The sequence below is a fragment of the Rhinolophus sinicus genome, linkage group LG03 (genome assembly GCF_036562045.2).
Source record: "Rhinolophus sinicus isolate RSC01 linkage group LG03, ASM3656204v1, whole genome shotgun sequence".
In the NCBI taxonomy this organism is placed as follows: Eukaryota; Metazoa; Chordata; class Mammalia; order Chiroptera; family Rhinolophidae; genus Rhinolophus; species Rhinolophus sinicus.
The window spans coordinates 110032599-110045468 of NC_133753.1; the positions used below are offsets into that span (position 1 = coordinate 110032599).

Consider the following 12870-nt stretch of genomic DNA (forward strand, 5'->3'; position numbering starts at 1 on the left):
GAGAATACAATGACTGAACTAAAAGCATGCAACAGAGAGGTATAAGAGCTGACCCAATCAAGTAGAAGAAGAGTCAGTGCCCATTTTAACTATGTTGATTCTTCCAATCCATGAAGATGGAATATCTTTGTTTTCTTTGTGTCTTCTTCAATTTCTTTTAATAATGTCTTATAGTTTTCAGTGTATAGGTCCTTCACATCCTTTGTTAAGTTTACTCCTAGGTATTTTATTCTTTTTGTTTCAATTGCAAAACGTTTTTTTTTTCATTTCTTTTTCTGAACTTTCATTGTTAGTATATAGGAATGCAATGGATTTTTGTACATTGATTTTGCATCCTGCAACTTCACTGTACTTGTTTATTTCTTTCTAATAGTTTTTTTGGTGGAATCTTTAGGGTTCTATATATAAAGAATCACGTCATCTGCAAAAAGTGACAATTTGACTCTTCATTCCCAATTTAGATGCCTTTTATTTCTTTCTCTTGCCTGATTGCTTTGGCTAGAACTTCCAATACTATGTTGAATAACAGTGGTGAGAGGGGGTATCCCTGTGTTGTTCTTGATCATAAGTCTCATGGTTACCACAAAGCAAAAACCTATGGTAGAAATAGAGAAGAGGAAGAAGAAGGAATCAAAGCATACTACTATAAAAAATCAAACCCCAAAGAAAGACAGGAAGAAGAGAGGAAGATGGGACAAAGGATCTATGACATATCTGGATTAACAAAATGGCAATAGTAAGTTGTACCTATGAATACTAGTTTTCTATGTAAGTGGACGTATGAATGATAAAGAAAATGTAGCATATGTATATATGTGTACATATATACACACTGGAATTTTATTCAGCCTTACAAAAGAAGGAAATCCTGCCATTTACAACAATATGAATGAACCTGGAGAACAATATACTAAGTCAATTGAGTCAGACAGAGAAAAACAAATATCATATAATCTTACTTATACGTGGAGTCCAAAAAAAATAGTTAAACTCATTGTACCAGAAAATTTTATTATAAGATGAATAAGTTCTGGAGATCTAATGTACAGCATGGTGAGTATAATTAATAATACCGTATTGTATATTTGAAATTTGCTAAGACAGTAAATCTTGAGTGTTCTTACTACAAATGAAAAAACAAAGGTAACTATGAGAGGTGATAGATATGTTAATTCATTTGTGGGAATCACTTTATAATGTATGTACATATATAAAAAATTGTCACATTATACACTTATATACCTATATTTTTATTTGTCAAAAATAAGTGTATAAAATTTTTAAAACAGAGAAAGACTGAATGCTTTCCCCTAAGATCAGGAACAAGGCAAAATCTCCACAGACACTACTCTTAGACAACATCATACTGGAAATCCTAGCTAGTGTAGTAAGAAGACCAAAAAAAGAAAAAGATAAAAGGAAAAAATGAAGAAGAAATTAAAGGGATACAGATTGGAAGGGAAAAAAATAGAAGTGTCCCCATTTTCAGTGACATAACTGTCAATGTAGAAAATCTCAAGGAATATAAAAAGAAAACCTCTAGAATTAATAAATGAGTTCAGCAAGGTTGCAGGACACAAGATTAACACATAAAAATCAACCACATTTCTGTATAATAATGAATATGTGAAAATACAATACGATTTACAATCACTCCAAAGAAAATGAAATACTATAGGTGTAAATTTAACAAAATATGTATAGGATTTTTATGCTGAAAACTTGGTGAAAGGAATCAAAGAAAACCTAAATAAATGGAGGGACATACTATGTTCGTGGATTGAAACAACTGATCTAGTAATGATATAGATATTTTCTCCAAACTGATCCATATGACTAATTGTGTCTTACCTAAATCTCAGCAATCTTTTTATAAACATATATCAGCTCATTTTAACTTTGTATGGAAAGGCAAAGGATATAGAATAGCTAAAACAATTCAGAAAAAAATGGTGGATTATTCTCCATGCTGAGACTTTCTATATAGCTACAGTAATCAAGATTGTGTGGTACTGGTGGAGGGTAGATACATAGATCAATGGACAGAACAAAGAATGAGAAATAAATCCACACAAATAGGTCCCGTGATTTTTGACAATGGTGCAAAAGCCATTCAAGGAAGAAGGCTAGCCTTTTCACAAATGGTGCTGCAGCAATTAGAAAGTCATACGCAGAAAAAAAGAACCTTGACCTAAACTTCACATGTTATACAAATATTAACACAAAGTGGATCACAGGCTTAAATGTAAAACATAAAACTATATAACATTTAGAAAAATAGGAGAAAATCTTCAGGACCCAGGGCTAGGTGAACAGTTTTTGACTTGGCACTAAAGACACAACCCATAAAAACATTGATAAATTGGTGTCAAAAATGTTTGCTCTGCTGAAAACCCTAATAAAAGGAAAAAATAAGTTACACACTGTGACTATGAAAGAATAGTAAGAGAGAGCCTTATGGCAATGGAATAGTTCTGCATCTTCATTGTGGTGGTGGTTACACAAATCTACATAGATCATAAATTTTTATAGTGACACACACACACAACTGAGTGCACATAAAATTGATGAAATCTGATTAAGCTCTGTGGATAGTACCAATGTAAGTTCCCTACTTTAGTATTGTACTATAGTCATACAAGATATTACCTTTGGGGAAAACAGAGTGCAAGGTAGATGATATGGTACCTTCCTGGATGTTTTTTTTGGCAACTTCCTGTTAATCTATTATTATTTCAAAATTAAAAATGAATGAAATATTAAATTAAAAAAGAATGCATGCCTACCCGCCGGTTTGTGAACACAGAATAACATTCTTTCACCAGTACTGTTTTGATCATGTCTGGATCTGTGATAGCCAATATAGGCTGTCGACCATCATAGAACCTGTGTTGGGAAAACAGAGTTGATTAAATTTAACAAACCAATATCTGCAGACACAGCCACTCCTGGAAGTCCAGACTTTCCTTTGATGTTACGTAATCCATATTCCTAGAGGACATGGTTAGAAACAACATTAGAGCATTTGTTAAGTCCAGATGGTGTGTACATGGGTATTTTCTATACCATTCTCCATCATTTTTATATGTTAAAATACCTTATTATCAAACATAAAGTTAGGTTAGTAAATAGGTGAAGGCAAGTAAATTATCTGAGAACAAAAGACAAATAAGAGTCCACCCACTCAGTCATTAAAATATACACTTTTAAAGATATATCAAAAAACATGAAAAATGCATATGACTTCATATTAGATGAAAATTGTAGACATATAGATCACAAGTATGTAAAAATGTGTCAGCAAATGAAAAAGACTGGGAATGCCCAAAAATATATAATAGGAACATGAATGGTTTCTTTGCCCTATTTTATAAAGTTTGTTCAGTAGTTTACAATTTCTTAAAGGAAATATTATTTTAACTATTAAAGAGAAGTTCTGGGTAGAATCAAGGTTAGAAAAATGTTTAAGGAAAGAATATTAAAAAATACAGGGGAGCATGTATAATTCATTAAAAAATTCTTTCTTTTCACTGCTTATTTTTATTTTGTATATGGGTCCCCTGTGGGACTTGGTCTCTGTGTAGGTGACATCTGTTAATAGCACAGCAAGCCCACTTTTGACACACGTATCACACAAAGGGGATTCTTTCTATGTGATACATCCCAATTTGGCCTGATCTCATGGATTACTATAATTACACTGTCCTCTGGAATTTTATTTTTTTACTATAAATCAGATGCATTAGGTAGAACAAATGGAAGATTTTCCACAAGACTTACCTATTCTCTCTTTGACTTTACAGATGATTTCAAAAGGTTTTGTGTTTGCAAATAAAAATGGATGAGACCCACTGCATTTAATGCTGCCCATTTCTGAAAAATGTTCTAAAACTCAGAAGGTTTGAGTGGGTGTCGAGTACATTTAGTGTTGAAACAGTGACATAATTTAATGAGATGCCACTTAGAAGATGGCCAGTACAGAGAGATAAAGCCTTCTCCTACTTGCTTCTAGCATGCAAGCACCACCTTCTACCTTTCCCTCTGCTCTCACCACACCTCTAGCAGCTCCGAAGGGGAACAGCTGCTGGAACTGGCCAAGGCCACTCTATACAATCCTCAAGTCCATCAGCCCACCAGGAAAAGGGTGGTTTGAAAATGTGCTACATCTCTTCAAAGTTAGAGAATAGGGTAGATAAAGCAATACTTGTATAATCTAAACTTCTATTGAAAAGTCTTGGCTTAAAATTCTTTTAAAAACCCAAACTTCATACTTGTGGAGAAAGTGAAAAAAGCTGAGTACAAATGGTTTCCCATTCTGTGTACCTATACCCACAGCCATTTTTCAAAATGACATAACAAATCCAATTTTAAACAAGAACATTTGGCTCTTGATTAACAGTGAATCATGTGGGAAGGGAGAAATGCCATGCATTTATGAGCATATTAGGAATGAAATAATGCATTTTATCCAATAAAAGGTGACCTAAGGAAGGAAAAATAAAGAAGGGGAGAATGATTAAACACTGGACAGAGAGAGACGTCAGGAGTCCCCAAGCCACCAAATCTGGCGACTAGTGATAACCTGCACCTGTCCAGCTGATTCAGAATGTAGCCCTGGACACCTGGTGACATAGCGGATCCCTAGTAGAACAAGCCTCCAAAGCTGTACAATAACACTATAGGCTGAGACTGTCTTCAACACCATGGGGTGGGGGTGGGGTCTCATTATATCAGCAAGGCTATGCAATAGAAGTTTCCAGTATACTCACCCCCATATATTTCCATACGTATTAAAACACTTCTGGTCAAACTCCAAAAAACCCTGCAAGGAGAAACAAAATTAGATAATTAATCTAAACATACTGAACCCTACCTCTAATTGGGACAAAAATGACTCAAACTCATGAAATCAAGTTTACTCTTTTTCACTGGCAGGTAGAGGGAAGCTCTTACTCAGAGGTGTTTTGGGAAATGGAGAGAAAATAAAGAGATAATTGAAATGGAGAATTTTAAATCACTCTTCAAATTTCTGTAACTAGTATAGCTACTGAATGACTTACCCTTCCTTGTCTATGATATTAACTAACTCCTTGTCTTTCTAAAGGTTTTTTTTGTACATGTGTTGCCTCTAAAATCTCCTAAACCCCAGAATTATTACCACCGTGGACACTGAGAACTGAAGCTGAGGGAAAGTAAGAGTGGCCTGCGCACTCTTTGATCTCCTGGTTAAGCATGATTTTCATTTATCTCATGAGCCCTCTCTAGAATTCCAGCAGAATTAGGACGTTTGACTCACCAGTGACTCTTTTATTCTAGCAGATTTGAATAAATGTGAGACACGTTTGTTGAGTGAGAAACTGACTGAGGGAATGAATGAATGACAAAGTAGATTTGCCTCTGGTTTTCCAGCTCAACATAGAAAAGCTGGGGAGATGGCACCATTCCACCAGGCCTGAGCAAATCAACACACTTGTTCTGAGTTTTCACTTCTGTCACTTAAAATACAAATCTTCTGATCGCTAAGTTTTAGCTGTGATATTAGATGTTTTAACCATGCAAAAGAAGGTCCCAAGAATGTGGGTGTGGGGGTGCATCTATAAGGAGTTGATGTAGGAAAGGTGGAAAGGAAATTATTGCTTTTTCAGAGGGAAAAATTACGGGAAGTTCTTAGACTAATAGAAACACTGAAGACCTCAGTTGGGAGAATTAGGATCTGAGAAACAAGCCTCTGGTCTCTGGGAAAGGAAATCTGGCAGAGAGCAGCCTGTATTCAAGGCTCTGCCTTCTGGCCTGAGGATGTGAGCTGGTAACCTTTTGTCCAGGGGCCACGCCCTGGGTGAAGCATAAGGTCAGGATATATCACAAAGGCCGCACCAAAATCCACAGTCCATGTGTCAACGAGTATATTCCATTCAGTTAAATTCAATTTTTCGCTATTTTGTCAAATAATCTCCTTTCTAGTGATTTTGTATAAGTAATTCTCTCTCACTTACAAAAACCCCACACAACTCATTTAGAGGTTAAATATCTGAAGTTGACAGACAGCCCCCATGCTGCCTCAGTTATAGCTGCTCAGACTCACCCATAGGTGCCTCCTCTGAGGGCAGAGAAGTAAAGCAGAAAGCTCTTGTTCCATCTCTCTTGTCCCCCAAAGTCGTCAAGGCGAGCAAAGCGTGAGTAGGGGCCATGGATATAACTACAGGCATTTAGCAGTTCTTAGAGAATGCATGTACGCAGATTCCCCGATGGTGAACACTGGGGCTGCCAAATACACTGAAGTTTCCAAGCTCTCCAGGAGGACGGAAGCAAGAGCTACCAGGAGCTTATGCTACGAGCAGGAAGTCTGACTCTAGCGTATACCCGTAATGAGGCAGTGCCACTCACCTCCTTCATGCTTTTCACCTAATACTAAGTACGATTATGCCTTTCTGGGAATCTTCACCTGGCTGCAAGAAAATGCTTCTCACGATGCTCACAAGCTGGAACAGCAAGTCCTGTGCTGAACCAGCCAGAGCGGGATGCTGTCCGACTGAGGCAAAACCTGAGACTCCTAACAGCTGACAACAGGGCCTTGGGGTAAACCTGGCCCAGTGCTGGATGGGGCATATGACATCCATTCCGGAAAGTGTGAAACCTCAGAACATCCTCATGAGGAGGGCACTTTGACTATGGAACTCAGCTGGGACAGAGTCAATGGAATTGTAACCGCAATATAAGATGTCAGAGGGGTAGTAGATTGGGGGAGGGGGGTTAGCATCGTGAGGGATGTAAATGTCTAACTATTACAATGTTTTGTACACCTGAAACTAATAAAAAATAAAGAATATAAACAAAGATGATACTCTAAAATAAAAGAGAGAAAGAGGGAGCCCAAACACCACTCACCTTACGGTAACCCAGAACAGTTCCAAAAAAAGGCAGAGGTTTCGGCCCAGGGACTCCCAGCTTCTTAAAAAACCCATGTGTAGAGGTCCCATATCTATAAAGAAAAAGAGAAAGCAGGAATTGTGGAATAGGTGCTGGGGCTGGTGATTGCGGACTTGGAACTGGAACAGTCAAGCGGAGGTAACATGTAGGCGATAAGTAATAAAGCAATTCCAACAGCAATAATTCCATTCACTCGTCATCTCCTTTCTCACTTCCACTGAGAGACCCACATAAAGTAATGATTATTAGCTAAAAAGAGCTGAAGACTTCAGGGCCCCAATCCTAGAGTGAATGCTTGATAAATTTTCCAGATTGGAGCGCTCCTGAGAGGCTCAGGCTGGAATTCTATTTAGTAAGTTGACTCTTCCAGGATTTTGGAGATTCTAATTCTAAGCAGAAAAAGGAAGAAGGTTTTTCTGCTCCGATGATGAGATTTTGCATAACTGCATCCGTCAATGACTGAGGGTTAGTGAGCGCCCACAGAGATAGAGTTCTTACAGTTTGCTCTGTGACTTTATGCTTTGCCTTCCCTCTAGCCCCTGACCCTGCTTTAGGATCTGGATCTTCTTAAATATATCATCACAGGGAGGCCTTGACTAGCCACAGTGTTCTTATCTCTATAGCATGAAACTGGGCTCAAGGCCTCCATTTTCCTCGTAGCCTTTCAGCTACACCCATGTTCTCAGGAAATTTGGTGCCATGTGCTCTAGAGAAGAGTGATTGTCCCACATGGGCCCTGAATGAAGCTGTATGAAGGAACCAATGACTAAATAATGCATTTCCAGACCATTCTTCCCCTGGTGGCATCTGGTCCACCAGCCTGTGATGGTCACCTGCTAAGCGTGCCAGGCTCACGCCGTTTGTCATGATGGCCAGTCACCATGCAGTTGGTTTACTGGCTCTGTGTGTCAACCATCTCAAAATCCCATTAAGGCTGGTGCTTCCTCCGGCAGGCCTGCCTGAAATTGATCTTCATGTGTCATATGTGGAGTCCCACAGCTGGGGGCTCTGGATCCTTGCAAGCCTTCCCACTCCAGGGTTACTCAGAGAGGTCAGAGGGGAGGAGGAAGAGAGGCTGAGGAAAGAGGCCGTTGGCAACCATTTCAACCATGAAGCTTCTAGGCCTACAAGACGAAGCCCATAGAGGCAAATTAGGGAATTATGGCTGAAAAGCAGGCTCTGTATAATGGTCCTACGTACTCTACAAACACTTTCAGCTGAAAGATAGGTGGCCTTGCAAACAGGGTACCTTCCTGTTGATAGCAAAAGATGTGTTATAAAACATAAGATTAGTAACTACAAAATGTTCCAGAGCTGGATTAAGACCTTGTGTCCTCTTTTTTAGAGTTTAGCCTTTAAGGAAATATAGGTTCCAAATATTTTGTACTGCTCCAGCAAATCACATAATATGTGGTGAAATAAATGCCCAAAATTGTATGAAAGTACTTATGCTTAAGGACACAGCAGAGGTACCTCAACCAGGCCCAGCTGGGTGTTTGGATCCTTCCTCCAGAAAGTTGGTGGAAGTATGTACACTGACTGTCAAAAACGGGGTACTCTTGGTTCATGCCATCTTAGTTCCTTCCTTCGCAATGACAACCATAGCAAATCAATTAAACCAGTTTCTACTTCTGAACTTTCAACATGTTACATAAACCCTCAAATAAGGCTAAGCAATTGAATGAATGTGTCAGCAACATTGATCCCAAGGGAAAATCTAAGGTCTAAACTCACATGGTTCCATATCAAGGCCAAGGGTGGGCTGGGGGACTCTTCAGTTTCTTCCCAGCTTCCCTCTTTTTGGTAGAGTAATACTGCTTTGGTGCAAATGAAGGGGCTAACATAAAGCCAATCATTTCTATTGCATTTACATTGTGTGGGCATAAGAGGATACTCTCTACTCTACAGCTAGTGACTCAGCTGTACCAGTGTTACCTAAGGTTAGAGTGCTGTGTATCCACTGGTGACAGTAGTGACAGCCCCACTGCCAGACAGACCACACAGTGTGACTTAGATGGTGTCCCCGACCCCAGGCTTCAAGCAGATGAGATGCCTACCCTGCTGCCCTGTGAGTGACCTCCTGTGGACCAGGACGTGGAGTATCTGGGAGAAATATTCTCCCACTCCACCCAGATGCTACCTGGATGCCTGTCTTAGTCACTGGCTCACAATCTCACTTACTCATCTGCACTGTGAGATTAAAATAACTGGCTGGGCAGGTATATTTAAAAACATATAGATAATCTACGTCATAAAAGTATATATTTGTACACTGGAATCATATTCCTGACATTATTCTAGAAGGGTAAGGTTATTTACACACATTTGTCGCCACAAATTCGGAACCAACAGCCCTCTTTTATCCTTCAGAAGGAACAGTCTTACCTCAGTAAAAAAAACTCTGGTGTTAAATAGAATGAAACTAAATTGTGTCAATTAATTTTAAAAAGTCATCACACAGAAAATATGTTGCCACAATACGCTGAATTTGTAATATTTCTTTCAAAAAAATTAAGCAAAGTTTATATATTCTATATTCATGTCATCATGATTTCCTGCTCTTCATGAAACTGAAATTGAGGCAGAGGTGAAACAGGACAAGGAGGGAGCCTTCCCTACCCACAAGTCAAGAAAGTTCCTCCCCCACCTGCTCTGTGATACCAGGAATCCCACCCTTAAGAGGAACTCTTCTGTTAGATCTGTCTTCCTGCACTGTAACTTAAAGGGAACAAAATTAAATCCAAATTGGCTTGTCGGTTCATGGCTTTGCAGGCTGTTAGCTGATTTCATATAGGGGGAATATTAATCTCTATACTGATGCTGACCTCCCCAAAGACTGGAAGGAAAAAGTTAAAGAAAAGAATACAATTTCATGATTTCTGCCAAGTTTCTCTACTCTGTGATTTTTATTTAGGGGTAAAAAGTTCTGCCTATTACAGGGTGGGGGAATGAGTCTTCAGAGGGGAGCGCCAGGGTAGAGACACAGAAAAGAGGGAAGAGCCAGTGTGAAGAGGAGGGTGGGACAGTCTCCAATCCCCATGAAATCTGGGGTGCACCCTGGTTCCTTGTGTTAATGATGCCAGGCAGTCGGAGGGGAGGAGGAACCAACCTAGTCACACAGGGGACGACGATCCTTCTACATATTTTTTGCAGTAGAAACAGAACTTGGAAAGTGGAACTTGGAAAGTGAAAGTAATCAGACAAATCCCCAGGCCACTCCCTCCTGCCTTCAGGATCCCCCAAAATGGGAAAAGAGTGAGGACCTCACTGCACAGAAGCCAGTTGTTTTTAATCAGCCCCTTCTGAATTCTGGTTAGTTTAACTCCATCCAAACTGACAGTCGATTACAAGATTATCCCCAGGAGTAAACAATGTCACTAAAAATTCCAGGCAGTGAAGGTTGGGATTTAGAGGGGGAGGGAGGCGATACTCCTTCAAACAAGATCAGTAATAACTCCTTTTGTATTTGTAGCCCCCAATGCTTAAGAAACTCCCCCTTCATTAAATATTTGATCTTCCAAATACATAAGGGAAAGGGAACCCTGATTAGCTCCCCAAGTCCAAGGTTACAGAGGATACACATTTGGACAGTTACTCACAAATAGAGGAGCACCAGGCTGGTAGCCAGGAGAACCCAGGTCTCTGTGGAAAAGCTTGGGATCAGGTCCATGGCCGTTTTCTTCTAAGATCTGCCACTCTGAGGCTCCCTTTCAGCAGTGTGTGCTAGTCTCTGTCAGCCTGTGCGTGCGGAGCTTCCCTTCCCACCCACCCAGCTGTGACTCAGCTACACTGGATGTTTATGTGCTGAGAAAAGGGGCGTGACTAGATCTGCAGCCAGTAAAAGGGCCATCTGTGCTCCACCTGCACCTGCCCTCTCCACCTTGAATGTTGATGGACACTCCCACTTTGACCACCCTTGAGTTCGTGTTCTGTGGGAAATCAATCAACAACTCACTCAGTTTTATCAGCAAGCCCAAAGGTTACAGAAACTCAAGTAAAGCCACTGGCCTGAAATCTCTAACCTGCCCTTGACTCCATGGCTGCCTGCTCTAAAAAATACTTGAATTCCTTCAAACAAACTAGGTCTACAAATCTTTACCCATGCAGTTTCCTCAGCCAAGAAATGCCTGTGTGCCCCCAAGAAGGCTCCTACTCATCCTTCAAAATCCAGCCTAGACAGAATCCCTTCTGCAAGAGTCTTTCTTAACTGACCTCCTTGAACATATAACCACTTCCTCCTCTGGACAACCTCTATTCCCTGCACACAATTCTATTATTGTCTTCTCTATTCTCCAGCACCACTGTTGTTTTCCACATCAAGTTCCCTTACCAGATTGAGAGCTTCTCAAGGGCATGGTCTGGGTATTTACGTCACCCTTATGTCACTAGTCCCTAGCAGAGTACTTTATACAGAATGGCATTCAAGAAAGGTTGGTGGAGGATTTCCAGTCAAGATGGCAGAGTAGGTAAATACTGTGCTCACCTCCTCTCAGGACCACATCAATTACGACTAAACCACAGAACAATAATCACTGAGAATCACATGAAATCTAGTTTGACCAAAGCCCTATAACTACAGCATACAGAAGAAGCCACCTCGAGACTGGTAGGAGGGGCAGAGACACGGAACGGGCTGGTCCCACCCCAGCGTGTGACTATTAAAAATTGGGAGGCATTTCTCACCTGCAGAGGTCCCTCCTGCAGGAGCAAGGGGTCCCAGCACAATGCCAGGCTCCTCTACCCATGGTTCCAGTGCCAGGGAGAGAAGCCCCAAAACTTCTGGTTGTGAAAACCAGTGGAGACTGTGGTTAGGTGAGATGGAGGGTGGCTGCACTCCCAGGTGTTCCTCTTAAAGGGACTTACTCATTGATAGACACACCTGCTCTGAGCTCCAGCACTGGGGCAAAGGCTCAAAAGGTGCCAAGGACATATGGGGAAGAACTAAATTGTCTGGCTTCAGGGCCAAGGCTAAAAGGGCAGCTTTCTACTGGTTGGAGGAGTCAGCAGAAGTCATTGTTTCTGTATTGAGCACTCCCCCCTCCCTGTATGCAGACACAGGCAGATGACATTTCTGAGTCTCAATCAAACTGGCTATCACCTTTTGTCTGCCCCACCCTAGCAATTCCTGGAGTCACTGCCCCACCCAATTTTTGGGCACAACCAAGCGACTTCCAGCGGCTTTTCCATACAAACCTCCTGCCTTAGTTCATGCTGCGGACTTTCATAAAGTCTCTCAAAGGTTCACAAAAACCAAACAAGTAGCATCTGGCATCTGGCTATGGCATGTTTTGTACCTCTTGCTGTGCAGCCCCAATCTCAGTACTAGCAGCAGCAGGCTTTGGTTTGTGGCTTGGCCTCTCAAGGTACCTTCAAGTCTAGCACAGGTGGTGGCCATCTGCGGGTTGCTTTGTGGCTCATGCCAGATGGCCCCAGGCAGGGCACAGGCTGCATCTTGATCTGCTGCAAGTTCCCTCCCAGGAGGCCCCGAGGCTGGCATGCCCAGTGGGCAGCTTCAAACAGAGCTGGAGCATCACCCGGCCACCTCCAAGGACAACACACCCAAAGGGCAGACTGGGCAGGCACCAGAGTCCCACTAAAGCAAACCCTGCTCTGTAGGGTCAGCCCCAACACCACAGCTCCTCCACTATAGTCAAGGCCAGTCCTCACAGCCAATCAGCGTGAGGGTCAAACCCTCCCATTGTCCCATTGATGTGCAATCAGTAACCAACACTCAACTACAATAGGAGGGCACACACAACCCACACAAGGGACACATCTGGAGCACCCAGTTCCGGTGGCCAGGGAGACTGCACCACTGGGTTCCACAGGGCACCTACTACATAAGCCCACTCTACTAAGACCAGGAGGCATAGCAGCCCTACCTAATAAATAAATAAAAACACAAGAAGGCACCCAAAATGGGGAGACAAAGAAACATGTCCC

General features: G+C 41.3%; 1 protein-coding gene across 2 annotated transcripts in view; it reads right to left on the bottom strand.

Moving 5' to 3' along the window:
- The window catches only part of LOC141570661 (cytochrome P450 3A12-like), a 37899-nt gene extending 27197 nt beyond the window's left edge, over nucleotides 1–10702 (bottom strand). For both annotated transcript variants that reach the window (XM_074328514.1, XM_074328513.1), the window contains exons 1-4: nucleotides 10527–10702; nucleotides 6886–6979; nucleotides 4770–4822; nucleotides 2787–2886 (exon numbers count right to left, since the gene is read on the bottom strand). In XM_074328514.1, coding sequence (XP_074184615.1) covers nucleotides 2787–2886; nucleotides 4770–4822; nucleotides 6886–6979; nucleotides 10527–10597 — 318 coding nt within the window. In that variant the 5' untranslated portion in view covers nucleotides 10598–10702. The remainder of the gene's footprint in view (nucleotides 1–2786; nucleotides 2887–4769; nucleotides 4823–6885; nucleotides 6980–10526) is intronic.
- Between the last annotated feature and the right edge of the window lie 2168 nt (nucleotides 10703–12870).